At 55.1% G+C, this 19,268-nt stretch overlaps 5 protein-coding genes across 5 annotated transcripts; all 5 read left to right on the forward strand.

The window, feature by feature from the left end:
• Nucleotides 1-42: 42 nt before the first annotated feature.
• CTHT_0007330 (uncharacterized protein) lies at nucleotides 43-915 on the forward strand (the record flags this gene model as incomplete). The annotated part of the gene is made up of 1 exon (XM_006691201.1): nucleotides 43-915. One exon carries the CDS (start codon nucleotides 43-45, stop codon nucleotides 913-915), a length of 873 nt encoding a protein of 290 aa, XP_006691264.1.
• A 2,505-nt stretch (nucleotides 916-3,420) lies between these two features.
• On the forward strand, nucleotides 3,421-5,229 carry CTHT_0007340 (uncharacterized protein; the record flags this gene model as incomplete). Its single annotated transcript, XM_006691202.1, has 1 exon — nucleotides 3,421-5,229. The coding sequence occupies one exon, from the start codon at nucleotides 3,421-3,423 to the stop codon at nucleotides 5,227-5,229; it is 1,809 nt and encodes a 602-aa protein (XP_006691265.1).
• A 978-nt stretch (nucleotides 5,230-6,207) lies between these two features.
• Nucleotides 6,208-14,509, forward strand: CTHT_0007350 (regulator of V-ATPase-like protein; the record flags this gene model as incomplete). Its single annotated transcript, XM_006691203.1, has 6 exons — nucleotides 6,208-6,636; nucleotides 6,689-8,390; nucleotides 8,449-9,515; nucleotides 10,248-10,349; nucleotides 10,743-10,878; nucleotides 11,004-14,509. 6 exons carry the CDS (start codon nucleotides 6,208-6,210, stop codon nucleotides 14,507-14,509), a joined length of 6,942 nt encoding a protein of 2,313 aa, XP_006691266.1.
• Nucleotides 14,510-15,199: 690 nt separating this feature from the next.
• On the forward strand, nucleotides 15,200-15,731 carry CTHT_0007360 (60S ribosomal protein uL24; the record flags this gene model as incomplete). The annotated part of the gene is made up of 3 exons (XM_006691204.1): nucleotides 15,200-15,215; nucleotides 15,275-15,387; nucleotides 15,444-15,731. 3 exons carry the CDS (start codon nucleotides 15,200-15,202, stop codon nucleotides 15,729-15,731), a joined length of 417 nt encoding a protein of 138 aa, XP_006691267.1.
• A 1,905-nt stretch (nucleotides 15,732-17,636) lies between these two features.
• On the forward strand, nucleotides 17,637-19,038 carry CTHT_0007370 (uncharacterized protein; the record flags this gene model as incomplete). The annotated part of the gene is made up of 4 exons (XM_006691205.1): nucleotides 17,637-17,744; nucleotides 17,848-17,905; nucleotides 17,997-18,517; nucleotides 18,571-19,038. The coding sequence occupies 4 exons, from the start codon at nucleotides 17,637-17,639 to the stop codon at nucleotides 19,036-19,038; spliced, it is 1,155 nt and encodes a 384-aa protein (XP_006691268.1).
• Between the last annotated feature and the right edge of the window lie 230 nt (nucleotides 19,039-19,268).

A 19,268-nucleotide genomic window follows, 5' to 3' on the forward strand; every position in this document is an offset into this window, starting at 1 on the left:
TCTCGTACTCATCTAGCACTAAGCAGGTTTTTCCCCGTCCAAATGGCGTCCTTCGGCCGCGTCTACGTTTCGTCGCCGATCCTCGCCATGCAGCCGCAGGCACCTCACCAGGTCTCGTTTGGCGGCAACCCCTTCTTCCAGGCCCAGCCCTTCTCCTTCTCCCAGTCTAGCTCATGCGGCGCACGGCTCATTCGTACCTCCGTGCTCGCCGGCCGCAAGCGCACTCGGGACGAGGCTGCCATCAACCTCGACCCTCCTGAGAAAGTGGTTTCAAACAATGCTGACTATGTCGTCGGCACTAGCTCTCGGTCCGCCACGTGGGCCGAAGAGCGCGCTGTCGAGCAACAAGGTCAAAAGACCGAGGCCGCGCTCCGCGCCCAGCAGCAATTGGCCCAGTCCCGTCCGTCTCTGCGCAGCTGCAAGTCGCAACGTCTCGATCTCAGCGCCTCCAACGACAGCAACGGCAGCCAGCGCTCTGGCAGCCCTTCCCGTGAAATCAGCAACCCCATGACCTCCTCTTCGGACTCGCTCTCCCAACCTATTGTTGACGACTTCACCATCCACCTTGGCATTGGCTGGAGCCGGCTGAGCCCTTCCATCCAGGACGCGGCGCGTGGTTGGGCCCGTTACATCGAGAACCACTATCCCGTCACCAATGCCAAGCTTATCCTGCAGAGCCGCGGTCTTGAGTCGTACCTTGTTGAAGCCAACGAGGGGTATTTCCTTTTCGATGAGAGCCTTCGCAAGGGCCGTCTCGTCAGCCGTACCCCCGAAGGCGCCCTGCGCAACCTCAAGGTTTCGCCTCCCGTCTTTGAGGGCGCCGACGTTATGAACGCGTCACCCACTGCTAAGATCGCGCATTCCAACGACACTGCTACCACTACCAACACGTCTGTGGACATCGACATGAACTAAACGGGAGAAATTTTTCGGCTTGGCAACAATCTGGCATATGCAGGAAGGGTGCTTGTTTTCCAAACGGGACCTTTTGAGCTTTCCGGTGGCTAGTATGGCATTCGACGAACCGGTAACGCTAGCGCTAGCGAAGTGTTTGTCGTTTCTTTCGCCTCATCTACTACTTTCCACCTACTTGCTTCTTACAGGTTTCAGGCTTCGTCGGGATCCGGGAAATATGAGGCTTTTGTCGGAAGAGGACGTACACAAAAAAGGTAACCTGGTATCTGGGTGTTTTACGGGGATATTTCGCATGCGGTTTCTGATTTTTTTTTTCGTCTCGTTTTCTCTCGAGTTTTTGCTTTTCTTCCGTATTTTCCAGCGGAAGTGTACACTGTAACAATAGGACCATTATCAGTATTGAGCACTCGGAAGCGGAATCAAATAGTTTTTGTCAGGTTCAGACATGTTGGTAACCCTCGTGAAGTGAGCTCCCTTGTAGATGAGAGGGTTGCACGTAGATCTAAATCTCAGGGTACCAAAAGTCCCAGTAAGGAATGAGGCAACGTAAAAATGAGGCCGTTGATGGATTCCTGCCTCATCTAAGAACCCGTACTTCTTTCGGCGCAAACCTGGATGATCTCTCGTCACCCAGCCCTTGGCTTCGACGTGTGTCAGCTCGGAGTTTCAGTCCGCGGGTGTTGAGTGAGGTTGTCAGCGGACCCGTTTGCCAAGACTGTGGAGACGCGTTCGGTGCCTTTTTGTTTGTCGGCTGGTATCGGTTGGTGTCTGCTGGCAAAGGCTGCCGAAATTTTCTTGGCGCTTGGCATTTGGCAGGCGTGATCGCTTTTGTTCGCCAGCCCGTAACAACTGCAAGGAGGAACGGCAGCATCGCATTCCACAGACATGACCGCAAGCGGAATGCAGAATGTTCGGTCGGATAAGGAGAAGGGGCCTAGAAATTGCGTTTGTGATCTTGTCTTATCGGATTGACCGCAGTTTCGCCCCCACCAACATTCAAAATCCCTAAGCTTATTGCCAATCGATGGAGGTAAAAAAAATGGGACAAAATCAAGCCAACCAAGCCATATGGTCCCTTTTGTAGGACTCGAGAGCGAAGGCATTAAGGACACCTACAAAGGGAAGGAGAAACATCAAAGCAGGGTCCCGGATCAAGAAGCGGTCGGGCGGTGGTTGGAGTGCGGAGCAAGACGCGACCCGAATCTTGAATGGGGACTGCGAGGGACGCGACATGCAGCTCAAGCAGGTCGTCGCGCAGGCAGTCAACATAGATGTTGGGTAACATGGTTCCTGCTTTGCTATGCTTTGCCCTGCTTTCGTTACCCCTATGAATGAATCGCGCTGTTTTGTTTTGCTTTGTTTTGGATCCTTTTTGTCCCCTTTATGCTTCGACTCGAGTCCGTTTCGATCTCGAGGCCTTTTGACTCCTGAGATTTTCTTTGCATCTCGTCAAAGTCCGCCTTTCCACGACGCTACATACCCATCCCCCATTCTTTCTGCCTTGCCTTGTCTAGCCCTACACCGTCTCGCTGGTTTAGCTCACCTACGGTTGTCCACCTGGCCCAGTCGTCTCTGGATCACCAATCGTTGTTGTCGGCTGGGACACCTTGCAACTGCACGCGAACTGCACGCGAGCGAACGAAGCTAAAAAGCCAAGCCCTTGACTTTCTTTGGGGGAGGGGGGAGCTTTTCTCCCAGTGGTGGCAACGGAAGTAAAAACCCCACAACACCACTCACTCCAGTCACCACACGCGCATTCTGCTCTCTCTAGACAAGAAAAGTGGGTGGTGGCAGAGGTCACAGAGGTTACCTCCCGTTTACCATAATCCACATACCCACACACCGCGACTGGCTGAAGGGCAGCCGGGAAAAAAGAAACTTAACTGAGGTACCTTCGAACACAGCCTCGCCCAAAGGCCGCGTCCACGACAGCCGAGTTAGATTTGTTGCGACGGCTCCTGATTTGCAAGAGGGTGAGGGGGCGTTGGTGATCTTTTTTTCTTCTCCTTTAGTTTTTGCCCCCTCCTGAACGGCTCTTGGAGCTTTTTACATATCTTGAAGCTCTTATTCGGCTGTGCTATCGACAGAGGAACTTGGTTATTTTGTTGCAGAGTTGCTTTTTGTTTAGAGGGAAGATGTTGTGAACTTCTCATCACATCACATTCTATCGCTGTGTGCAGCCATCAGCTATTAGCCGAGTAACGAAGCGATCCTGCAACTCTTGACGGCCAGACACCAGCTGGCAAGCATCCCATTCCGGCCGGCAAGATACCAGCCCTCTCATTCATTACCTTCTATCGGTTCCGGGTGTGAGTCGCAAGAGGAGAAGACGGGGACTGAGGCAACCAGCATTGCATCATTGTTGCTGGTCGTACAGGTTGTCACCGGTATCTAAGAGGAGTCGCGACACATATTTTTTTTACGTCGCCCACACACATCGCGACAGAAAAACAACACAATCGCTGGTGGGCGTCCCGCCCACACACCAGCATCATCACTGTTACCATGGTATCTCAGTACACTCCCAGCGCCGGTGACGGCCAACAACTCGCCCTCCGCGGCGCAGCCTCTGTCGTCGGCGTCCCCTCTACCTCTCACCATCGCCGCGACCGCGACGACACGTACAGCTCATCCCGCGCGCGGCGCTATAACCGCTCGCACGCCGGCGGCAGCTCTTTCGCGCCACAGAACGAGTTCCCCATCTTTAGCAACACGGGCGACGTCGAGATTATTGTGAGGGTCCCGTCCGGCCATGAGAATCGGTACCTTTTGCATCGGCATATCCTCACTAGGTGCTCGGGGTTCTTTGAGGCGAGTACGAGTAGTGAGTGGTCTAGAGCGCAGCAAATTCCGGAACTGCCTGCGCCGGGAGCCGGGAGGGAAAGTCGGGAAAGTGAGCGTGGGAATGGAGATGAGCTTGCGAGGGTTGAGGAGCATAAGGAAAGTGTGTTTGGCGCGGTCGGTTTTGGGCAGGGGAAGAAGAGGTGGAGGTATGAGCTTGATTGGGGGTCAGGACAGAATGATGTACCGATGTTGGTGCAGAAGGATCCGGGGGAGAGCAGTGGCCTGCCGGCGACGAATAATTCTCTGTTTGGGGATGGAAGAGGCTCATCATCAGCGCAACACTCGTCGAGCAGACACTCCCATCGGAAGTCGAACTCCCACTCCTTCTTCCGCTCCGTTGCGAATCTTACGCTGTCCGCTACGCACCATGCGCCGGCTCTGCCACCACCAACGCCAGAAGAGCAAGATTTACTACGTGACTACGACAACCTCTTCCGCATCATGTATAACTACCCTCCTGTCCTTGACGGCGTGAACATCGCCGATGCCTACGTTCAATGCAAGTCCCTCCTGACCCTCGCCGACCAATACGACGCGCTCAGCGTCGTCGGCCCCCGCGTGGACCACCATCTCCTCCAATTCCAGTCCCGTCTCTGGAAGCAAATCGCCAAGTACCCCATCAGCTACCTCCGCCTGGGATACATGGCCCGGTCGAAGGTCATTTTCCAGGAGGCGCTGATTCACGTGGTCGGGCAGTGGCCTGCTGGGGAACGGTCAATCCGTGCCGCGCTGCCGGAGAGCGTTGTAGACATTATTGAGGATAAGGTTGACGAGCTGGAGGAGACTGTGTCGAGGATTGAGGCGAGGCTGTTTAGATTGACGCTGACGACAAGGACGGGGGAGAAGGTTACGCCTGCGACGAGTTATATTGATTGGTTGGCGGTGAGCTTGTTCAGGCAGTGGTTGGCGGAAAATACAACGCCCCCGCCAGTGCCATCGGCCGTTGGAGGCTCGGGAAGGTCGTCGGCAGCGGGTGTGAATGGGAATGGCAGTCGGGCGAGGGAACAATCGAGAACTCGGGGAAGGGGCGGGAGTACGAGTAGCAGCGGGGGAAGTAGTCATGGTAGGTCGAGCCGTGCCAGGCAACATGGAAGTGGTGGAGGGGATAGGAATGGCGAGGATAGCGATTCGCCTCCTCCGCCGGTCTCCCCGCTTGCTACGCTTGGTAGGACTTACAGACTGCTGGGGCAGCCGCCGGATAAGTCAGGCCGGGACGGGTTCCTGGGGCATGATGAGTGTAAGCGGTTTTTGAAGTTGACTCCAGAGCTGTATACCAGGGATAATTTGAGGAAGTTTGAGAAGAGGATCGAGGAGCTGAAGGCGATGGCCAGGGAGATTGTGAGGCCACTGATGGGGAGCGGGCTGGAATTGGATATGTGTGGGCAGGGAGGGGGCGCTGGGCTGGGGTATTTGACATGTACCACTCTCAGGGAGAGGGAGTTACCTTGGAAGGGAGACGAGTATCGGTGATGGGATATGAATGGCATGAGTTACAGGGATGATCACGCTGATTACGTGATGAAGACGACAGTACTTTTTTTTTTTTTTTGGTTATCTTTCAGCTTGGCTACAAATCTGGATGCGACGGCTGGATGGGTCAAGGCCTGGTGTCTTGACTCCCATCCTCATGGAGGATGTTTTGGTTGACGATGTATATGACTGACGAGATGGATGACATATGATAGCACTGTCTTTGAGGATACCCGTTGTTGATAGTTGAAAGATACTATGAGTCTATATACCTACACTACATTTTCAACGACAGGTGTGATGGTGAAGAGCAAAGATGAGCCCACTTCAAAGCTCGGACTTCAGGATTGTTGCTTCGACAGACTCATGGGCCTCGAGGATGACATATTATGACTGGAGATTAGCAAAACAAAGTCTGCGTTGTGCTGAGATGTTGGTCGAGGCCAACTTTATATCCTGAGTCCGCCCTCGCCGTCTGTTGGCAGGACGAGACCGCCACGGTAATGTTGGTAAGACGGCCTTGGCGCATTAACATTTTTCTCCGGTCCTCGAAGCAGTCAGCAGTGGCCCGTGCGCCTGACCCAACGGCTGGTACTTCTGTAAATTACTTCCATACGGCCCTTACGGGGAAGTCAGTATAATACGTACAATACGACACTCCCGTCCCGTACGATACGCAATACGGCGTAACAGGTCGACCCCGCTACCCCGCCACTCCTCCCTGTGCGGGAGCAGCCGATGTTGATCGAGTCACAAAAAGCACCTTGAAATTTCTTGGTCCCCAGGTCTGCGGCGCCCGCGAAGAGTGACTCAGACCCGGCGCAAGTTCCCAACTGCTGCCACCAAATAACATACAAAGAACCCGCATAACTTAGGGGACTCCACTGCCGTTTCCTGCCCAGCAACTAGCCGGGACGTCGACTGGATCCCAACTTCGAGTCTCACAAGAGCCAAAAAAGGCAAATTTCAGCTGTCACCATGTCGATCGACTTCCCCAAGGAAGAGGAGGCCATCATCCAGAGATGGCGCGAGATTCAGGCGTTTGAACGTCAGGTCGAGCTGTCCAAGGGCCGGCCCAACTATGTTTTCTACGATGGTCCTCCATTCGCGACCGGCTTGCCGCACTACGGCCACCTGCTTGCCTCGACCATCAAGGACATCATCCCGAGATACTGGTCCATGAAGGGCTTCCATGTCGAGCGCCGCTTCGGCTGGGATACTCATGGTCTGCCGATTGAGCATGAGATTGACAAGAAGCTGGGCTGCTCTGGCAAGCAGGCCGTCGAAAAGCTCGGTCTTGCTGGGTACAATGCCGAGTGCAGGGGCATTGTGATGCGCTACCGTGAGGAGTGGAGGGGCTTCATTGAGCGGCTGGGTCGCTGGATTGACTTTGACAATGACTATAAGGTGAGTCTAGAGTACAGGAGAGCTTGGAAGAGAATACTGGCTGACCCCTCAGACCATGGACCCCAGCTTCATGGAGACCGAGTGGTGGGTGTTCAAGCAGCTCTTCGACAAGGGTCAGGTCTACCGTGGCTACCGTGTCATGCCCTACTCAACCGCCCTCAACACCGCGCTGAGCAACTTCGAGGCGAACCAGAATTACCAGGACGTCACCGACCCCGCCATCGTCGTGGCCTTCCCCCTGGTTGACGACCCCGAGACCAGCCTGCTTGCCTGGACGACCACCCCGTGGACCCTCCCCTCGCATACCGGCCTCGCTGCCCACCCCGACTTCGAGTACGTCAAAATCCGCGACGAGCAATCCGGCAGGAACTACATCCTGCTGGAGAAGCTCCTCACTACGTTGTACAAGGATCCCAAGAAGGCCAAGTTCCAGGTCCTACAGAGGTATAAGGGTAAGGAGATGGAGGGTTGGCGCTACGAGCCGCCCTTCCGTTACTTCTACGACGAGTACAAGGACATTGCCTTCAAGGTCCTCAACGCCACCTACGTTACCGACGACAGCGGTACTGGTATCGTCCACCAGGCCCCCGCTTTCGGTGAGGATGATTACAACGTCGCCGTTCAGTATGGCATCGTCAGCGAGAAGCGCCCTCCTCCGGACCCGGTCGACGAGAGTGGCCACTTCACCAGTAAGGTGTCCGATTTCGCTGGTCTCCACGTCAAGAAGGCCGACAAGGAGATCATCAAGTACCTGAGGAACTCGGGCAGGCTGGTGGTCGAGTCGCAGCTGAAGCACTCGTATCCGATGTGCTACCGCTCCGACGAGCCGCTCATCTACAAGGCCGTGCCTTCGTGGTTCGTGCGCATCCCCGAGATCATCCCCCAGATGCTCAAGAACATCGAGGGCTCGCACTGGGTGCCGTCCTTCGTCAAGGAGAAGCGCTTCGCCAGCTGGATCGCTAACGCGCGCGACTGGAACGTCTCCCGCAACCGCTACTGGGGCACGCCCATCCCACTGTGGGTCAGCGACGACGGCGAGGAGATCGTCTGCGTCGGCAGCATCCAGGAGCTCAAGGAACTCAGCGGCTACGAGGGCGAGATCACCGACCTGCACCGCGACAAGATCGACCACATCACCATCCCCAGCAAAAAGGGCAAGGGCGTGCTCAAGCGTGTGCCTGAGGTTTTTGACTGTTGGTTTGAGTCTGGTAGTATGCCGTACGCCAGCAAGCACTACCCGTTCGAGAACCGCGAGGAGTTTGAGAAGGCCTTCCCTGGTGACTTCATCGCCGAGGGTCTCGACCAGACCCGTGGTTGGTTCTACACCCTGCTGGTGCTCGGCACGCACCTGTTCGGTGTCGCGCCCTTCAAGAACTGTGTCGTCAATGGCATCGTTCTGGCCAGCGATGGCAAAAAGATGTCGAAGCGTCTCAAGAATTACCCAGACCCGAGCATCGTCATGGCCAAGTACGGTGCCGACGCTCTGCGTCTGTACCTGATCAACTCGCCCGTCGTGCGCGCCGAGCCACTTAAGTTCATGGAGTCTGGCGTCAAGGAGGTCGTCGCCAAGGTGCTGCTGCCGCTGTGGAATAGCTACAAGTTCTTTGAGGGCCAAGTGGCGCTGCTCAAGAAGGTTGAGAACGTGGACTACGTGTTCGATCCGACCATGGAGTCGTCGAACACCAATGTCATGGACAAGTGGATTCTGGCCAGCTGCCAGAGTCTGCTCAAGTTTGTTGAGGGCGAGATGGCCGGTGAGTACTCCCACGCAGATTGCAGGAAAGTTACCAGGCTAATTAATGATGATTTTAGGCTACCGTCTCTACACCGTCGTGCCGAAGCTGCTCGAGCTCATCGACAATACGACCAACTGGTACATCCGCTTTAACCGCAAGCGCCTCAAGGGTGAGAACGGTCTGGACGACACCCTCCACGCCCTTAACACCCTCTTCGAGGTCCTGTTCACCCTGTGCCGCGGCCTGGCCCCCTTTACTCCGTTCATCACGGAAACCATCTACCTCAAGCTGCTGCCGCACATCCCCGAGAAGCTCCGCGGTGAGGACCCGCGCAGCGTGCACTTCCTGCCGTATCCGACCATCCGGCAGGAGCTATTCAACGCCGACATCGAGCGGCGTGTGCAGCGCATGCAGAAGGTCATCGAGCTGGCCCGCGTCTCCCGTGAGCGCCGAAACATCGGCCTCAAGCAGCCGCTCAAGACGCTCATCGTCATCCACCATGACCCCCAGTACCTCGAGGACATCCGCTCGCTCGAGAAGTACATCACCGAGGAGCTCAACGTCCGCGACCTGGTGCTCACCTCCGACGAGGCCAAGTATGGCGTGCAGTACTCCGTCACCGCCGACTGGCCCGTTCTTGGCAAGAAGCTCAAGAAGGATATGGCCCGCGTCAAGAAGGCACTGCCCAACGTCAGCAGCGAGGAGGCGCATCAGTACTCGCTTACCGGAAAGCTCGTCGTCGACGGTATCACCCTTGAGGCCGGCGACCTCGTCGTCAGGCGCGGCCTCAAGGAGGACGAGGCATCCAAGAACCTCGAGACCAATACCGACAACGACGTTCTCATCATCCTCGACGCCGAGATCTACCCCGGCCTGGCCGAGGAGGGCCTGGCGCGTGAGATCATCAACCGTGTGCAGCGCCTGCGGAAGAAGGCGGGCCTGCAGACCACTGATGATGTCCGCATGGAGTATCGCGTACTGAGCGACCCGGAGAATACGGGCATTGAGAAGGTGTTTGAGACGCATCACGCTATGATTGCGCGCGCGCTGAGGAGGCCGATGGATAAGCATGAGGTGACGCATGTGGATGGGAAGATTCCGGAGGAGAAGGAGGAAGGGTTAATTGCGGAGGAGGAGCAGGAAGTGCATAAGGCGACGTTCTTGTTGCGGTTGTTGAAGTTGTGAAGAGGGGCAAGGGGACAGAAAAGAGGGTTAATCCTGGTGTGGTTTTCTAGGTTTGTATGTTCGGTGTAGTGGGTAGAGGTGTAACCGTTCGGAATACAGACAATCTGTCTGTTGGTATTTATGTCGAAAATAGAGTTCTACATGAGAAAAGGTTCTGTTTGTATGTTTGTATTGATGTGTCTATTTGAGCCCCTTGGCTGCTGTCTGCTGTGTGTAAGAGGTCTGCTTACTACGATTACAAGCTCAAATCAACTAAGAGGGCCATACCAGGTAACAGTCCTTAAGCTTCATGAACTCCTTGACACACTTGTCTCTATGTACAAAGTTGTAGTCGGCCATGATGCATTGGCCGTAGGCGGTCGCCTGGAACAGTTTATGAGCTTCATTCACTGATAAGACAGTGAAAAACCAGGGAAGCTCACCTCGGCAGAGCATTTCGCAACAGCTTTGGCGAACTTGTGGATTGGCCGTGGCTTCGGCTGCATTGTCTCGAGTTCGGGGCTTGCCAATTTGTCGAAGCCGAATTGAACTTGTTGGAATGAAAGACCGAAGTTGGGCTCCAAGAACACCAAGTCAATTCAATTTCCAAGGCTCTCATCTCAGCCCATCACAAGAGTAGATGTGCCCCGTCGACATGTTCGTTCCAGATGTGGTCGGTGCGTCATGAAAGAATCAATCACGTGACAACAGCCGGATGTCCGGTGGTGGAAACCTGCCAAGACGCGCAAGCCACGCAAGTACCACGCGAAGCCACGCGCCAAGACGCGCTTTGGGCGCCTAGCCGATCACACGGTTAGTTTACGCGAGACCCTCAGAAAGGAAATAGCGGGCCCCCGGAGAGCAAAAGAGCGGGACCCAGAGAAGAAAGAACGCGTGGCCCCACCTGACCCACCTGACACCGCGAGCGCGTCGAGCTCCGGAGCTAGCTCAAGGTAGCTCTCTCCCGTCCGTCGCCCTTCGTCTCGCCCATTGTTTCCGCGAACCTCGAAGTTCAGAATCGGATCGCAACACGCTCCATCGCTGCTACCAAACAACGCTTCGGCCATCATCGTCAGTATTGACTCGCGCATTCCGCTTGTCACGCACTTGCTCAATATCGCTTTTTTTTTGCACAAAAATCTGTATACCCCGTGTTCTACGGACCATTGTCCTTGTTACACCATGGCAAACTCGCGTCGTGTTTAGGATGCCTCGAAGCCTGTTCTTTGCCAGGAACACATGTTTACGCCGTCTCCCAAGCCCGCTAGAGATGGCAGGGCCGACACTACCACCTCTACCTTCCCCGGTGGCAGCATTTATAATGAACCTATTGATGGTCACGGTACGTCGCTTCCCCTCCTCCCAGCCCATTCCCCTCCTCCATCGCCACTCCCGCTTGTGATGGCCTCGCGGCATCGCTTCCATCACGCGGCGTGTCCAGAAACCCATCAGCTGACCATCTCACAGAACTCGATATTGTCAATGACGTTGTTGGCGCCGCTGAGAAAATCTTACCCACTCTTCCGGAGCATGAACAGTTCGCTACCAACGCCTTGTTCATTGCTGCCGAGCGAGTTCTCCCGCGCTACGGCTTCGATATTGAGAATGCTCCGCCGCACATCTCTCGCCTCATCTTTAAGATTGGTGGGGAGAGAACTGGAGCCACCATCGGCGACAAGTTCCGCAACGTTCTCCAGCACCTGACCATCGGCAACCTTGACGCCTTCGCCGACTACACTTGCATCAAGGAAGGGAACATTGACATCGTTGAGCTCGCCGAGAAGCACAATCGCAATAAAAAACCTGCTCCTTCTGTCACTTCTGTCACTTTTAGCTCTCCCGACACCTGGGATGCCAGTGTCGCCGTTGTTCCTCCTCAGTCTGTTCGTCCGTCCGTCCGCCGGCGGCATAGCAATGCCTCGCTGCCTGATGGACGTCCGGTCTCTTCAAGCAGCTCGGCTTCTTCTGCCACCTCTTCTTGTCTCAGCAACCATCCCTGGTTGAAGGTCCCGGCCGAGTTCTACGAAAAGCCACTGTCTCAGGTTGTTGGTGGTCCCCGCCAAGGCACGCCCGTGAGGCCTAAACCGCATCGCTCTGGCATCCCCATTCTCAAATCACGTCGCGGTTCTCTTTCCTCCGTCCCGACTGTTTCATCTGTTTCTGCCGCGGCTCCGACTCCAGCCCCGGCTCTTATCAAGCCTGAGCCCCCCAAGGCTGACCATGACGACCTTGAGGTCAAGCTCAAGATGTTCCAGAAGAAGCATGGTATCACCTCCCGCCCTGTTTCCTTCAAGCAGTCTTCTGCTCCCGCTCCCTTCCGTCCCGAGCTGCCCAAGGTCGATTACGATGACCTTGAGGCCAAACTCAAATCGATCCGCGAAAAGCACGACAATGTCCTTCTTGATGCCTGCGTCGCGGAGTGGCAGGACGCCGCGGTCGCTCTTGCTGAGAAGAAGGAGTTCTCTGAGAAGCTCGATATGTACGATCTTCTTACCGAGGCGTGCGAGGTCTGGCAGGAGGAGGCCGGCTTTGCACGTGACGCGCGTAAGCGTCGCGAGCACAAGGAGTGGGTCGACAAGATGGAGCGCAGAGCTAACCGCGTCTACGAAATTTGCACGGCCCGTGACGCTCTGGCTCGCTGGCAGGCTGCTGCCAAACAGGAGCGGGATCGCACCGCAGTCGCCCGCAGGCATCTCGTTAGGAAGCGTGCGTTTGAGGGCTGGCGCGACGAGCATATCCGCGTTGAAAACAAGGTCCGCAAGTTTCAGGCTGATCACTATCTAAAGAAATGGGGTGAGGCTGCGCTCGAGAACGAGGTTCGTAAGGAGGTCGCTGATCAGTGGAGGTGCCGCCGACTCTTGAAAAACTCTGTCAACTTTATGTTGAAGGAGACTAAGGAGCGCCAGGCGGACAACGTTTACGCCAACAGCCTCGCCAAGGACGCGCTCGCTACTTGGTCTGAGAAAGCTAGAGAGCTCCAGGAGGAAGGTGAGGTCGCTGCTGCTGTTGACAAGCATGTTCTCCTCGACGAGGCTGTTGGCATTTGGCGCGAAGAAGCGGACGATCAGCAAGTTCGGGCTCGTCTTGGACAGCGTCTTCTGCAGCTCAAGCAGTTGAAGCGTGGCATGGACCGTTGGCGGGAGAAGGCCACCCTGGTCCGTCGTCTCATTGAGTTAGAGCAGAAGAGGGCTGCTGAAACGAAGCAGGAAGTCCTCGACACCTGGAAAGAAGTCTCGAAGGGCCAGAAGACACAGGCTGAGAAGGCTGATGCCTTTGCTGCCAAGGAGCATGTTGAGCACTGGGATCGTGAGATGAAGCTCAAACTCTGGCGTGAGCGTGATGAGCACGAGACCAAGATTGCGGTTGTGGAGCGCTGGAGCAACGAGGAGAAGCTTGCTTGGCTCAAACGCCGTCATGACACTCAAAACAAGAAAAATGTCCTCAATACTATGCTTTTGGCCGCTCGGAAGGCTCAGGATGAGCGTCTCCGTCAGGAAGATGATGCTGACGCTCTCAACGAGTACTACACTCAAGCTGGCGCTCTGAACACCTGGAAGAAGGCGCATGAGAAGGCAGACATCGGGCGGCAGAACGCTAATCTTGTCAACCTCTACCGCACCGGAAAGCCTGCTGTGGACTACTGGCGTGAGCGTTTCAGGGAGACCAGCGCCCGTGGTGCCTACTGCAAGCGCGTCGCTGACAAGTCCCGCAAGCGCTCTCTCGTCAAGGGTGTGCTCGAGGATTGGCGCATCAACGCCAAGCAGGCTCGCCGTGATCGCCTGATGTCCAGACTTCGCCAATTCCGCCGCCAGTACAAGGTCGATCTCGCTCAGTCTTGTCTCGACAAGTGGCAGGACGCCGCCGCCGATGCTCTTGACGCCAAGGCCGATGCCGATCAGATCAACATCGAGTACAAGCGCGCTGACATAAACGATGGTCTGGATCACTGGCGCGACAGTGCCAAGCGCAACGAGGATATCAACAACATCGCTGCTGATGCCGAGCTCGAGGTTTACACCAACAAGTGGCAGGATCGCCTTGACGAACATCGCGAGAACATGCAGGACGCCGTCGACTACGACGCTGAGAAGACTCGTGCTCAGACCATGGAGAAGTGGGAAGTGCAGGCTCTCCAGCAGAAGTCCAAGCGTCACATGGCCGACGGCATGAAGGATCGTTATGACAAGCGTGTCGTCCGTCAGATCCTGGGTGACTGGCAGCAGAAGGCTGTTCCCGAGTCCGCCATCCCTCGTCTTGATTTCCGTCAGAGCACTCTTGCTGCCCGCCGCGGTGTTCGCCAGCAGCTTTCACGTTCGACTGGTCCCAGCCAGATTCCCACTCGCTCATTTGGTTCTGATCACCTTGCTGCCAGCCAGCCTGCGCCCCGCTCCATTGTTTTTGGTCGCCTGGCTGCTAGCCAGACCGCGTCCCGGTCGACTGCTGCCTTTAACCCGGAGAAGTCTTCTTTGCGTGGTACTCGTCCTATCCCCGAGACCCCTGCTATCTCGACGGCGTCGTCCCGCATTCCCATCAGCATCCGCCCGCATGACCGTGAAAACGTTAACCCAAACACCAACACTCTCGCGAGTAGCCGCGCCGCCGTACCTGCCTCAGCGCCGGCACCGGTCGCGCAGCGTCCTTCGATCCTTCGCGCAACAAACTTTCGTGCGTCAACTCGCACCGCGCCGTCCACGGTCCCTCGCGTGCCCACACCTCCCGACCTGGGCCCCATGAGCGAGTTTGACGAGGAGCCGTTCGACCCCGATAGCGACGGTGCCGATATGAGCACACCAACCAAATTAGCGCGCGGTGGCGGTCCTGGTGGTTATCGCTACACCACCACGCCATCAGCGGTCCTCCCATCGCCCTATGAGCGTGAGCTCAGGATGAGGTATGGAGGCTTGGGGAAGAGGGGAGGTTTTGGAAGGAGTATTGGTTTGGGTGGCATTGGTGAGGAGAGCAGGGAGGATTGATTGGATTGATAATGGGGTTTTGGATTGGTTTGGTTTTGATTTAACGGGATTGGTATAGAGGCGTTTTTGGTTTGTGGTTTTTTTGGGGTCAGGGTGTTTGAAATATCATCATTGAAAAGGGTTGGATATACCCTGGGTGATTCGAAAGGTTTAATGGCTGATGATGACTGGGAATGAAAAGGCGTTTTGGGTTTTGGTCTTGGATTCGGCAACGGTTTTGGATTGAGAAATGATTGGATCGGGCCTGTAAAGTATAATCAAAGAGGCTACAAAGGCATATAATGTCTTATTAACCTTCGCCCCCTTTGCGTCCTGTGTGCTGCCCATGATTGATCCTGTCCGCGTGTTTGTGTCTTCCCGAGTAATTCAATACCCTATGGAACCTGCATCATCCAGGTTTCCAGTAGTGATACAAATTAAATAGTGAAGTGGTCGAAACCTAAGGACAACAATATTGGTGATGATATCTGGCGTTGAGTCTAGTCCTCCAAAAATGGACCCACCCTTTGTCAACCGCGGTCAGCTGGCACCGCTACCCCACAGAGGAAGGCGGTAAGATTCTGCCGGAGCGCACACTCAAAATTCCGCCCACAAAAGACCCTTCCATTTTCAAATTTTCCTTCTCCCCAAGATCACGGCGATCCATAAGACAACTCGACCTCCTTGTCCTCCGTCGGCACAACAATAAAAATGAAGGTCCGCCCTAGTAAGTAACTACTTGAACGTTTGAATTATCATCAGGATGGATGATTGACAGTAGTTTAGCCGTCTCTTCCTCCCGCCGCAAGGCGCGCAAGGCGCACTTCTCCGCTCCCTCGAGCGTGCGCCGCGTCATCATGAGCGCTCCGCTCAGCAAGGAGCTCCGTGAGAAGTACAACGTAGGTTCCCTCACAAGGTTCGGATTGAGGCCTAGAGTAGAGATTAACCGCTGCAGGTCCGGAGCATCCCCATCCGCAAGGGCGACGAGGTCCAGATCGTTCGCGGCGCCCACAAGGACAAGGAGGGCAAGGTCACCTCGGTGTACCGCCTCAAGTACGTCATCCATGTCGAGCGCGTCACCCGCGAGAAGGCCACCGGTCAGACTGTGCCCATCGGCATCCACCCCAGCAACGTGGTCATTACCAAGCTGCACCTCGACAAGGACCGCGAGAACATCCTTGCCCGCATCAAGGCCGGCCGCGAGCAGGTCGCCAAGGCCAAGGGCAAGAAGACTGCTGCTTGAATGAGCTGTTGACAGCTCTTCAACTGGGGTGTGGATCAAAAAACGCGCCATGATGACGAAGTAACTCGGTTCGGGAACACAAAAGCAATATACCCACGCGCATTCCGCAGACGGCATTAGCTCGCCAGACCGCGACGCTGGTCAGCGCTGGCGCTCCTTGCGGCATCTCTGAAAACGGTTTTGCATGGTTTGGCGGCTGTCATTTGACGACTATTACGAGGCGTCATGACAGCGCAGGGGAAAATCCGGAATCCAGATGCAGAGAGTCAACGAATCGAGACTTTGTTCTCTATGGCCATTTCACAAATGCTTGCCGCTGTCGTGTTGCTGCGCTTGCTACTTGTGAAATGCTCCATGGGAGGTTCTCCCGAAGCCCTTGTGCCGATTGCGATAGATCGACCGCAACGGCTTTCCCACTTCTTGACTCTCGCGTGACTGACTGATTGACTGCGTTGTGTCGATGCTGGTCTACAGGGAAGCCAAATAGTGTCGCTCCCTGATGTTTTTGATTCCTTGCTGAACAGGTAGGTTGACCATATTGAACGACATTTTCCGGATAATGCAAGTATCTCCAATGCTCCCGACCCACAAAGGTAGGATATCAACCGCTAGGTTATCTCCTTGTTAACCACTAGACCCATGGTTCCCGAGGTATACGACTAGCGAAGAGCAAACCCAGCAGATGGTGTTCACCAGCACTTTCTAGCTCTCGCCTGCAGACTTCCATGGAGATTATCGATGATATCGGGGGTTTGAAGGCGAGGAACATGCGTAGATGCTATTTGTTTTACCGTAGGCCGTAGACATATGTAGGTTTTCGAACAGAAGCTTTCGACCTGTAGCTCAATCGGACTAGTTGTCCAACGGTCATCAATTTTACTCGGCGGCTGTTATCTTGGTTACACAAAGCCATTGATATTCTGTTTATCAAATCGAGCGGCGTTTTGTTATCCTACCTATCTAGAAAAACACGGACTTCAATCTAACTGTATTGAAACCTCGTCTAATTCCATCATTGGCATCGTGAAGGCTGGGTTGGTGATGCTGTGGGTGCCTTGCTGGTGGAATGGTCCCCTCCATCTGGTTGCCCGGGAATCAGCGACATGAACCTGGCCTGCACAGTGGCCACAGTACACTGTGACATCATGGCAACAGCTCCTATCGAAGAGCGGGACAATCCCTCGAACAATCGATCAACTCATTTCGCGACATTGAAACGGAAGAAATGCATTTTGCTAGATCAATCCAGAGATAAGAGTTTCGCATCGTCATTGTTGTCGGTGCTGCTGCTGTCCAAGGACACCCAGTTGCTGGGTCGTCCTTTTGTCGGTCGATTCGATTCATTGGATTGCAGGCGGATTTTGTTTGGTTCTTTTTCTCTTCCCCGCCCACTAGGACCCAGGACCCGGCGCTGAGGGGTCCCCATCCGGTCCTCAAGGTCCGTTCGCTGCGCTTGTTGTCTTTTGACATTGGATTGTTGATTGGCTGCTTGCCCCCTTCGTCGCTAATTCAGCCGCAGGCGAACCTGTGCTGTGAAGTGTAAAGAGAGAAGTGTTGGCGCTTGCGAGGAGCTTTGGAACTTTCCAGGAAACAGGGATATAAAGAGAAGCACAAGAGGGATCGGATCGGATCGTTCCACTTAACTGCACAACGCTGCGAAGCTCAGGTCAGCGAGGCAAGGCAAGGTAAACTGGCGGAGGCTTTCGAAGGACGGATTAAAGAGAAGCGAAGCTGTTATCCGGATCGAACTGATGAACGGCGGCGTTTGTTTGCGAAGTTGACTCACGGACGATTGACGACCGATCGATTCGACTCGACTCGAACCATACGAGAAGAATTAAGCGAGATCAAAGACGAGCAGAGGCTTTGAAAGAGGAGGAATAGAGAAGAAAAGCTACAGTAAACATGTCGTTTTTCTTCTCGAGGACGCGCGCAAAGACAAACGGCGCTGACCTCGCCCGCCAGGCGAGGGAGCATGTCACCAAGCTAGAGGGGCCGCAGGGGGCTACAAAGGTAATCAATATGCACAAACAATGGAATGCCTTATAAGATTGGGTCCAAATCCCCAACGCAAGGACTTGACAGGCATGTCGCTGACGCGTGTGGGATATACTAGGCCGAGGAGCTCGCCAAGGTGCTGTCACAGATGAAGCAGCTCTTGCAGGGCACCCACGGTACGTGTCTCATCCCCTTCCCTTTCCTCCCTCCGCCGGGGGGATTCCCGAGTCAAACTCAGTCGAGGTATTAACTGTTCCTCTCCCATAGACCAAGAAGCAAACCCCGACCAAATCTTCCAACTCGTCAACGGCCTGATCGAAGAAGACCTCCTCTACCTCCTCGCCGTCAACCTCTACCGCCTGCCTTTCGAATCCCGCAAAGACACCCAAGTCATCTTCTCCTACGTCTTCCGCTTCCGGCCCCCCAACCACCTCCTCGCGCACACCAGCAGCCAGCACTACCACGCCGCGCCGCAGCGCCCCGAGCCCTATGCGCTGGCGTACGTGGTGGAGAGACGTCCCCAGGTGCTGATCGAGCTGTGCAGGGGGTATGATCACAAGGAGAGTGCCACGCCAGCGGGGACCGTGTTGAGGGAGGTGATCAAGAATGAGGCAGCGGCTGCCGTGATACTGTATGATGACGGCGAGGAGCCGGGGAGTAGTGTGCGAGGTGTGCAGGCAATTGATTGGAATCGGCAGCAGAGCGGGAAGGGCGTGTTCTGGCAGTTTTTTGAGTGGATTGATAAGAGTAGTTTTGAGGTTAGCGCGGATGCGTTTACTACGTTCCGGGTAGGTAACCCCTCGCAATGCTTCCAGGAGGCGATGCAGCTGACGCTGGTTAGGAACTGCTCACCAAGCACAAGGAACTCGTCCCTCGCTACCTAGCCACCAACTTCGAGCTCTTCTTCAGCAAATACAACACCATCTTGGTCCAATCCAACAGCTACGTGACCAAGCGCCAATCCATCAAGCTCCTCGGCGAGATCCTGCTCGACCGCTCCAACTACAACGTCATGACCGCCTACGTGGACCGCGGCGAGCACCTCAAGATCTGCATGAACCTGCTGCGCGACGACCGCAAGATGGTACAGTACGAGGGCTTCCACGTCTTTAAAGTCTTTGTGGCCAACCCCAATAAGTCGATCCCCGTGCAGAAGATCTTGATTATGAACAGGGAGAAGCTGTTGCATTTCTTGTCGCATTTTCTGGAGGATCGGACCGATGATGAGCAGTTTATTGATGAGCGGGAGTTTTTGATCAAGCAGATTCGGAACATGCCGCCTGCGCCGGTGCCGCCGTCGCAAAGGTGAACTCACCCGAGAATGATGAATGAATGAACGGATGGACGGATGTGGGTAATATTGTTGGCTGGAAGGTAAGCAGGCGTTGGGCGTATTCCGTGTATGTCATTGGTGTCATGAAGATGGATGATATGGCCTGGGGTTGTGCTGTTGGGTTCTTTTTAGTGCTAGCTTACGTATGGGGAATTGTTGTGGATAGGAATGGGATAGGTTATAATATGTGCTTAGTAGTATACGGT

The sequence above is a fragment of the Thermochaetoides thermophila genome (genome assembly GCF_000221225.1).
Source record: "Thermochaetoides thermophila DSM 1495 unplaced genomic scaffold scf7180000011806, whole genome shotgun sequence".
NCBI lineage: Eukaryota > Fungi > Ascomycota > Sordariomycetes > Sordariales > Chaetomiaceae > Thermochaetoides > Thermochaetoides thermophila.